The sequence below is a fragment of the Hypomesus transpacificus genome, chromosome 4 (genome assembly GCF_021917145.1).
Source record: "Hypomesus transpacificus isolate Combined female chromosome 4, fHypTra1, whole genome shotgun sequence".
NCBI lineage: Eukaryota > Metazoa > Chordata > Actinopteri > Osmeriformes > Osmeridae > Hypomesus > Hypomesus transpacificus.
Window position 1 is genome coordinate 10533411 of NC_061063.1, and position 9397 is coordinate 10542807.

Sequence of the window (9397 nt, forward strand, 5' to 3'; positions counted from 1 at the left end):
TTTGCTGTGTAATATAAACAAAACCTTAAAGCAGTAAACACTTGTACGATGAGACTCGATGTAAAATTATAAATTGCATGTTATGTCACTGTTTTGATGTATTTTCTATCACGCTACTTTCTACGACGCGATTGTGTCGAGACAAAGGGAGCATTTGATTGGCTACGTGTTAGGGGGCGGAGAGTGCTGCACTCTACCATTCACTGGGTGGCTTTCTGTTCAACGTAGTTATACGGTCTGGTGTTTTGGAGCTAAATACGTCTGTCCGTGGTATATGGTTCATACAAACGGATCATACAATAGGACGAAATGGCGAGTACATTGTGGAATAGCCCAGCGGTGACCCACATCCTTGTTGCACTCTTCGGCACCGGCTCCTGGATATCCGTAAACGGTCTATGGGTAGAACTCCCGGTGGTAGTCAACGTTCTGCCCGAAGGTCAGTAAACTTGAGTAACAGTTATCGCCTCTTATGTCAGTAATCCCGTCAACTAACTTACTATGTTGAATGTCTTTCATTTGATTGTAGGCTACACAAAGACAACAATGACATGTTATTTTAATTAGCTACATGCACAGTCTACGGATTAGCTAGACTAGCTAACAATGGTAGACTAATTTACGCAATGTTTCATACTGTAGGTTGGAACCTTCCAGCGCATCTCTCCGTGCTAATAGCATTTGGGAATCTTGGACCGATTGTGGTGACAATAATACACCACTGTGCCCCTGGACGATTGAATGAGCGACTGGTCATACATTTCATTCAAGTTCTAGCAGTGGTAGCATCTGCATTCCTGGCCATTTTCTGGTACAAGTCTGTCTCTGTAAACGGGGACTTAAAATCGATACCATTCCTACTCCTCACGTTTGTTTTATCACTGGTTTGCTGTACGTCCAATGTCACCTTTTTGCCCTTCATGTTCCGCTACCCTCCACAGTACATTCGAACTTTCTTTGTCGGCCAGGGACTTAGCGCCCTGTTTCCATGTGTCGTAGCTTTGGGACAGGGTGTTGGAAAGGTAGAGTGCAAAACAGAAAACGGGACTGTGACGCCGGTGTATCTGGAGGAAAACTTCCCAGCGCATATTTTTTTTTGGTTTCTGTCGATTATGTTGTGCATCTCGGCCCTTTCGTTCTGGGCTCTGACACGTAGAGAGACGACGGAGCCTGCCGCGCCTCGAGACACCCCGGAACGCGACTCACCTGCAACATCTGCGAAGGCCGATGGGGACGAGACGCACCCGCTGCAGAACGGAGGCACCCCGGTGTCGGAGGACCAAGTGGAGGTGGAGAAACGGACACCAGTCCAGAACTTTTGGACATCACAAAACATTTATTTGTTAGTGTTGCTGGGGATCTCAAACGCTTTGACGAATGGAGTCCTGCCTTCTGTCCAAACCTTCTCCTGTTTGCCCTATGGCACAATGACCTTTCATCTCTCTGTCGTGCTGGGCAACATCGCCAACCCTCTGGCCTGCTTCATCGCTATGTTTGTTCTACTCAGGTGAGAAAATTGAGAATTTAAAGAAAGAACACTTGAAAAAAACCATCTTATTAAAATCCAAAATTCATAGGTTTTAATGAAAAAAAAAGAAAAAAAAAGAATAATGTTTAGTGAAACCAGGAGATCACAAAAATTAGGTTGTTTGTGTGTTTGTCAGGTCGTCTGTGGGTCTAGGGATCATGTCTCTGGGAGCAGGGGTGTTTGCAGCATACCTCATGGCCCTCGCTGCCCTCAGCCCCTGCCCTCCTCTCCTGGGGAGTGTGTCTGGAGTGGCCTTGGTGGTGAGTGTCATCAAACATCCCTCACTCATTACATCAGTCACACCATTCATTTACAGATTTGGTGGCCTTTTTATTAATATATTTTGTAGCCTTTCATGAATTGCTCCAGTATTTATGTGTGCGTCTGTGGTTCCCAGGTCCTGTCCTGGATCGTGTTCACGGGGCTGTTCTCCTACCTGAAGGTGGTGATCGGAACTCTGCTCCACGAGGCCGGCCACGCCGCCCTGCTGTGGTGCGGTGTCTTCATCCAGGCTGGCTCTCTGGTTGGAGCGCTCTCCATGTTCCCCCTGGTCAGCGTGTACCACGTGTTCGCCCGCTCTCAGGACTGTGTGGACAACTGCAGTTAGCACACAGGGGTTGAGGAGGCGAGCTGTGGTAGGAAGCCAGAGGGTGGCTGCTGTCCTGAGCAGGTCCAGGCCAGGAGGTGGTGGGACTGGGAACATTCAGAAACAGCTAAAGCATTCCTGTTAAGTGGGAGCACTGAGTGAATGGCTGATGAAGCTTTGTGATGAAGCTTTTGTTATTGTTGTAATGTATTACAGTCCTTCTGATTACGTTTACAATGGCTTATGGAGCAGCTGTTGTGTTTTATTTTGCAACTCAGTATCATGTGATATCTTACAACTCAAGGACTGCATCCATCACAATGTCCTCAGTGTTCTTCAGGCCTAAGAAGTGAAAATCATTCATGTTTAGACAGGGGAATGACCACACTTGAACAGTGCTACTTATATACTTGTACCAATAATATAACCAAACACTGCCTTGTTTACATCATTCCACCATGCTAAAGCATAAGTAACTGCTTAGTCATATGACATGCAAGATTCGCTTTGTTTCTTTGTCTGTTATGTTTCTTTAATGTTATTTAGATTCAGCACTGCTGGTGACAGTTAAAGATGGGATGCACGTTTTGGAGGGAGGCTACTGTAGGTTGAAAGAAGTAGGTTTTGTGACAGTCCTATTTAATACATTAATATACTCATGATGCCTTTAAGAGAAATTGTTTATTTGTTTCAGTGACATACTCAATGGGTTGGTTTTGCTAAATTAATTTTTGAATTAGCAAAGCAGTATTTGATATACTGTTTTTCTGTGATTTTTAAAATTTGTTTTGTGTAACAATTTATGAGATTCAGCTATGAATCCGTGGTGCTTGTGGTGATGCGGAATTATCAGGTGACAATCGGCTGAATTTTCGCAAAACTTAATGTTCTTGCCTAACGCCTCTTGTAGTCATGGATACATTGTTAAATATATTGTTAAGTACACTCAATAGTTCATATTGTGGCAATTGGAATGTAATCAATCTCATCTGCTTTGATCTTAGAACATTTTGTATGCAATTCATAACTGACTCTTTATATGTACTTTCATAGAGCTGCACAGGATTTAAATGTGTACAGTTTTCTTCAGCAAACACATGAATGTGCATCCCTGCTGCTCAGCCAAAGTCATGTGCCGACTTTCAGTTGGTACATTTTAGAAGTCTGAAATGTTATGTTGGATTGTGTTTTGTATTTTTATATGGTCTTTCTTCACGGTGAAGTTGTATGAAGACAGCCTGAGCTTCTATGGCAGGAAAGTGAATCTTTCAGTGAACAGAAGTTGGCCTGGCCAGTACATGGTTCAAAGTTAAACATGATCCTTTCTGCACATTGTAGGACAACACTGTTGTTTGTTTGGGTGTATTACAAGCTCTACTGACACATTTGGGATCTAACGAGGGCTGTTTTTTTGCCTATGATAACCTTTCTTAATGAGAAATCAAGAAGTGTCCGAAAGGTTGTCCAAACTTCTGCATTGGTCAGTTTTTGCATATAACTCTTAATCTGTAATAAATGTTAACAATGACTGTATTGCAAGTGTCATTTTTAAGTTTGTATTTTACAGGTTCAACTGCCTTTTTATTGTGACTTACCTTTGTCCAGGGCCACCCAAACCTTGTGAATGTTGACATTTAATGTTATTTTAGTAGCTTGGTAAAGCAAATAAAATATGCTGGAAATATTCTTTTTATTTAATAAAATATGTAATTTTGTGTACATATAGGTTCATAGTGATGGTTTGAATACCATGATGGTGTATATGCAGAAGGACAGGAAGTTAATGAAACAGATTGCTGGTTTCACTGCAGGAAGGACAACCATTTGGAACACTTCAACCTGGTAGTCATGCCACAATTTACAAAACCATGCTTTCATTTTGAGATTATTTGATTATTTTGTAGAAAAAAAATAGTTGACCTGAAGGTCACATGTGGTAGAGCAATTGGTAATCTCCTGAATTGAAGGAAGTTTTCAAACAAATGGAGGTTCTCAGCATTGTTACTTGTTGGGTTGACATGAGGCTTGATGTCAAACACAGGTGTCATTGCTGTTCCTGTGATTGACTTGATAAATCACAGTAACCTTGTTATGAGCAAGGCTTCCACCCCATTGTCTTGTAAGTCACAGCAACAAAAGTAGACGTTCCTTTGCTTCTTTAAATGTAACAAACATTCTTTATTACATAAGTGAATTAAATCATACTTTATTTTGAAAACCAACATTTTGGATAGTTGTGACCTCCAGGCTTAGTGCATGTGATCTCCTTAACAAACATTCCTGTTTGTTAAGGCCATAGTAAGTTTCAAGAATGTGTTGTTGACCCACAAGATGTTTAACATCAAACTAGACTGTGGTGATCGTGCCTGTAAATCATCTCATGTGATGCTGGTCTGTGACACATGGACGTCAAACACTGCATATTAAGGAAAAAAATGAACTTTTGTCGAAATCACATGTATTATGGTTGGTTAACACACACACCCACCCACCCACCCAGCCAGCCACTAAGGCTATAATCCCCTGCTCTCTGGATCTGCACAGCAGTTAAGACACAGGACTTTGGCTTCTCTGCAGCCCCGCTGGACCTAATGTGAGTACCTCAGCAGGGATGCATTTTAACTTATTTTTATGAGTAACTTTCCAGAAAATAATAATAATATCGTACTCCCCTGTACCAAAATTGTGTAATGCAAGGATGATTTTAAATTAAATATTTTTTTGTATAGGTTGCTTTATATTGAAAAGTGTATGTGTGTTAAGTACTGTGAAACTTTAATATTCATATCAACAAATCATATTTAATAAGGGTGTTAAACCAGGAGAATCTAAAACTGTCTTTCATAATTGTTGAAAATGTATAGGTTTACGTTTATGTTAAAGTAGAACATCTGTTTCAATGCTAGCTGATGCCTTAGCATGCGGTCCCTTTGATCGTGTAGCTTCAGGGTGTGCATCAACTTCCTTGTATTGTTATAGAGAAGAATTTGATCAAAGGCTCTTTTGTGTTCACAGTCCCTGTCAATAAACAGTTCTTAGATGTTTAAAGACTAGTTTTGCAATTCTAAGTAACCAATAAGTGATTGTGCTTCTTTTGTGTTTCATCATTGTAAACACTAAAGTAAGATAATAGTTAATTGAAATAATAATTTACTCTGAACTGTAATTGTGTCTCCTGCCAGTCCAACTGGCTATTTCTGCCCTGTTCTATTTACAGTGTGTACAGGAACTGGGATTAGGAACACTTTGTCATATTTAGGCATATGTTTTTATGTGGTGAGTGTATGGGATGGTTAAGGAGACAGCTCTAACTGATTAGAGTCTTTGAATCAGTCAGCTATGCAGGATATGATGTCATAGTCCTACCTCCTTGGTTTTTTATTTTTACCTACTTGGATTGTCAGACAACCCACACTTGTAAACAAGTTTTGATTTATTAATTCAAAGTTCTGTATTTTATTTATACCAGGAAACAAACAAACAAAAAACTAAACTATAGAAATAAAAATACATTACTGAATCACAATCTGCACAGCACAGCATTGGTGATTGGGCACATTTACACAGCAGAAAAAGTGTTAATTGAAAAATTTGGCACTTTGACTGCATTCAGTTTCATTTTAAGTAATATATTATTATGGTGCTTTATTTAGATTACTGAACGTCTGGCACCAGGAACACAGAGCAAAGATTAACCTACACTCAGAAATAAGTCACCTACTTTCATACACATCCATCCATGGTCAGACATTAATATCCGCCTGCCATGTCACTGAAGTGGTTGTCTGTTCTCAACACAGTCGTGGGCTGATTTGATTGAATTGCGATGTTTAGACGACATAATGACATTTTATCTAATGTGATGATCTAATACTGTGTGGTTGTAGACACGTCTGTACTGGTGTCCCTGTCCTGGTCCAGCATGGTTCTTGTCACCCACGTTCTGGCATGCCTGTTCGGCATGGGCTCCTGGGTGTCCATCAACGGGTTGTGGGTGGAGCTCCCCCTCCTGGTCCCTCAGATCCCCGAGGGCTGGTACCTGCCCTCCTACCTGTCCGTCATCATCCAGCTGGCCAACGTGGGGCCGCTGTTCGTCACCCTCATGCACCGCTTCCGCCCCGGCGTGCTCAGCGAGACCCTGGTCATCTACCTGATCTTGGGGCTGGGTGCGGTGGCCAGCTTCCTGCTGGTGTTCTTCTGGGCCGAGGTGACGGTGGTGGGCGGTGTCCCTCGCAGCCTGGCCCTCCTGCTCCTCACCTTCTTCCTGTCCCTGGTGGACTGCACCTCCTCCGTCACCTTCCTGCCCTTCATGATGCGCTTCCCCTCTCAGTACCTCACCACCTACTATGTGGGGGAAGGCATGAGCGGGTTGCTCCCCGCCCTGGTGGCTCTGGTCCAGGGGGTCGGAGTGCTCCACTGTGTCAACAGCACACAGACCTTCAACCAGACCCTCACCGGCTCCCTCAAGGCTGGCATCCAGCTTCACACACTCCAGGCGCAGTATCAGCCTTCACACTTCTCAACGGAGGTCTTCTTTGGCTTCCTGAGCGCCATGATGGTGGTGTGCCTTGTGGCCTTCCTCCTGCTGAACTATCACCCTGCTGTGACCCGAGAGCGATCCAACCCCCGCTACTCCAGGCCTGGGGGGGTGGAGAGGAGAGACCCAGCGATCGGCCAGACCAGCCGGACTGAGCAGAAGCCCATGATCAACCCCAGTTTGAAGCCAAAGAGCAGCTTTGGTACCGGGCTGTACAGCTGGATGCAGGTGGTGTACATCTTCATCCTCCTGGCCTGGGTCAATGCCCTGACTAACGTAGTGCTGCCCTCCGTGCAGTCCTACTCCTGCCTGCCCTACGGGAACAGTGCCTACCACCTGTCGGCCAGTATGGCTGCTATGGCCAACCCTCTGGCCTGTTTCCTTGCTATGTTCTTCCCCTTAAGGTCAGTAAGGATATTAAACACATGCCTTTATCATTTTGTTTACCTTACCACACATGTACATTCAGTCTTTTCCAGCAATCTAGCAATCAATCAATATTTAACACCTTTTATTAATCCAATGATTGCGTCAGTCCAGATCTCTGTTGCTGATGGGTGTCCTCAACGCCCTGGGCAGTGGGGTTGGAGGTTACATCCTGGCCATGGCTGTGCTGAGCCCCTGCCCTGTGCTGCTGGACGGACCCCTGGGAGCCAGCCTCATGGTGAGTGGTACCTACATAACAACAGTGTAATAACAACATAGTAAGTGTAATAACAACATAACAACAGTGTAATAACAGTGTAACAACAGAGGGGACAATACATTAGAACGATTTAACACATTTTTACTTTCTCAGGTTGGTGCCTGGACCATCTTTATACTCAGTTTGTCGTATGTGAAGGTGATCATTGCAGTGATCCTGCGAGACGAAGGTCACAGCGCCCTTGTGTGGTGTGGAGCAGTAGTGCAGCTGGGATCGTTCATAGGGGCCATCGTCATGTTCCCATTGGTCAGCGTGTATGATTTCTTTGCATCTGGAGACCCTTGTAATATAAACTGCCCTTGATTAAAGTTCAATTTAATGTTATTTTTTTATTCTATTGATACCCAAGTGAATCACTTTCAAAGTTTCACTGGAGACTCAATAGACTTGGAGGGAAAGATTAGCACGTGACAACAGTGACAACCACGTTATCAAGGTTTGATGAAAAGGACAAGAGACTAATCACTATTTGTTCTCAACTGACATTCTTATTTTTTGATGATTAACATGAAGCTGTTTTGAACAGTAGAATTATAAACATTTGCGATCATGGGCTCTTCATTCTCATTAAACACAGACACAAACATCTGTACATTGTCATTGCAGTAATAATTTTTCAGTTGTTTGGCTTGATATTGTTTAGTCATGTTACCATCATGAGAAGTGAGCTAATCATTGTTTATGACTACTGCAGGTTTTAATACCAGAACTTATCCTAATGAAAATGTTTTGATATCAGAATGAGTTTTTATTACATTTGCATGTAATTTAAGTGTGTAAAAATATACCCGAGGGAACAACACAAGCTGTTATTTGGATGCAATCAATCTCAGTTTCAGTTACTTAACATTCTAACGTGTAAATTTTTTAATAAAGTACAGAAAACGATCTCCTGCAATCATACACAACCACTAGATGTCAGTATACACAATGACATCAACAATTCCTTCTGATTCCATCCTCATGTTAAATTTGGTGAAGCTGAATACATTTGAACCAGCTGTCAAAAAGGACAATTACTTTTTGAAGAAAAAACTGAGATGACCTTTATGATCCCAACTGATCATTCATCCAAAATAACAGCTGCTGAAGAGGGTGTTGGGACGTGACTGGGAGGGTCAGACTAACTGCGGGGTGATTTCATCCTGCTCCTGTAAAACGAACAGTGATTGGTCCTTCAATCACTCTGGGCTATAAATGACCTTCAGTTAAAAGGATTACTTCTAATCAAGTTGAGAAGGGGACCAAACAGAAGTTAAAGCTTGTCCTTACAAGTTCAAGTGGGATGCATTAAATAGGCCATCTTTAAAGTTCAGTAGAGCTCAAGCTATAATTTGTGTAATTTATATTATTAACTTTAATTCATGGGAGGTTTCTCATTTAGCTAAATCATTTTAAAGGAGGCCTGCACACCAGAAAACCTGTTATATATAAATAACTCACAATTTGTTTATATCAGTGTTTCATTGTCTACTTTCTAACATAAAAAACATGACACTGATAGGGTGTCCAACCACACCAACTGCCATGTAGTACGGTTTGTTTGGATAAACACACCATGTATATGTCACACGTGTCCATCATTACTAAGGTAACTGGAAACAATACAAACTCAGAAAGCTTTGACAAACTGTCAAACATCCTAAAGCATCAAGGGTAACCAAGTACAAATACTTTGTTACTGACTCAACTTTTTCACTCAAGTTAAATTCACATCATATTAATACATTAATACAAAAATACACTACAGATACTATATTTCACAAGGAGTGAAAGTAAACAACAGCTGTCAGAAAAATAAATAGTGAAGAACTGATACCAGAAAAATCTACTGAAGTACTACTGTACTTTTTACTTACACTGTGCTTACACTGTTGTTTCACTATTTTAACAATATTATAATGTTATTACACTGTTTATAGCCTGGTCTTATGTTGTTATTGTACTGTTATTATGATGTTATTACACTGTTGTTACACTGTTACTAGATTGTTATTACACAGTTGTTACAATGTTGTAGATAGAGTTACTGATGTCGAC

The 9397-nt window shown here is 41.8% G+C and overlaps 2 protein-coding genes across 2 annotated transcripts; both read left to right on the forward strand.

Annotated features, from left to right (window-relative positions):
• Positions 1 to 195: 195 nt before the first annotated feature.
• On the forward strand, positions 196 to 3787 carry slc52a2 (solute carrier family 52 member 2). Its single transcript, XM_047019252.1, has 4 exons — positions 196 to 439; positions 643 to 1507; positions 1665 to 1788; positions 1926 to 3787. Exons 1-4 carry the CDS (start codon positions 310 to 312, stop codon positions 2133 to 2135), a joined length of 1329 nt encoding a protein of 442 aa, XP_046875208.1. The 5' UTR covers positions 196 to 309; the 3' UTR covers positions 2136 to 3787.
• Positions 3788 to 4657: 870 nt separating this feature from the next.
• si:ch73-196l6.5 (riboflavin transporter 2) lies at positions 4658 to 8894 on the forward strand. The gene is made up of 4 exons (XM_047019589.1): positions 4658 to 4707; positions 6002 to 7055; positions 7192 to 7315; positions 7451 to 8894. The coding sequence occupies exons 2-4, from the start codon at positions 6037 to 6039 to the stop codon at positions 7658 to 7660; spliced, it is 1353 nt and encodes a 450-aa protein (XP_046875545.1). The 5' UTR covers positions 4658 to 4707; positions 6002 to 6036; the 3' UTR covers positions 7661 to 8894.
• The last annotated feature ends 503 nt before the right edge of the window (positions 8895 to 9397 follow it).

What these genes read in the sequence shown, in the direction of transcription:
- slc52a2 (XM_047019252.1), top strand. Translation starts at nt 310, where the DNA reads ATGGCGAGTACATTGTGGAATAGCCCAGCGGTGACCCACATCCTTGTT. An exon ending in GCTATGTTTGTTCTACTCAG is followed by an intron (nt 1,508 to 1,664) that starts GTGAGAAAATTG and finishes TGTGTTTGTCAG; the next exon opens with GTCGTCTGTGGGTCTAGGGA. An exon ending in TGTCTGGAGTGGCCTTGGTG is followed by an intron (nt 1,789 to 1,925) that starts GTGAGTGTCATC and finishes TGTGGTTCCCAG; the next exon opens with GTCCTGTCCTGGATCGTGTT.
- si:ch73-196l6.5 (XM_047019589.1), top strand. Translation starts at nt 6,037, where the DNA reads ATGGTTCTTGTCACCCACGTTCTGGCATGCCTGTTCGGCATGGGCTCC. An exon ending in GCTATGTTCTTCCCCTTAAG is followed by an intron (nt 7,056 to 7,191) that starts GTCAGTAAGGAT and finishes GCGTCAGTCCAG; the next exon opens with ATCTCTGTTGCTGATGGGTG. An exon ending in CCCTGGGAGCCAGCCTCATG is followed by an intron (nt 7,316 to 7,450) that starts GTGAGTGGTACC and finishes TTACTTTCTCAG; the next exon opens with GTTGGTGCCTGGACCATCTT.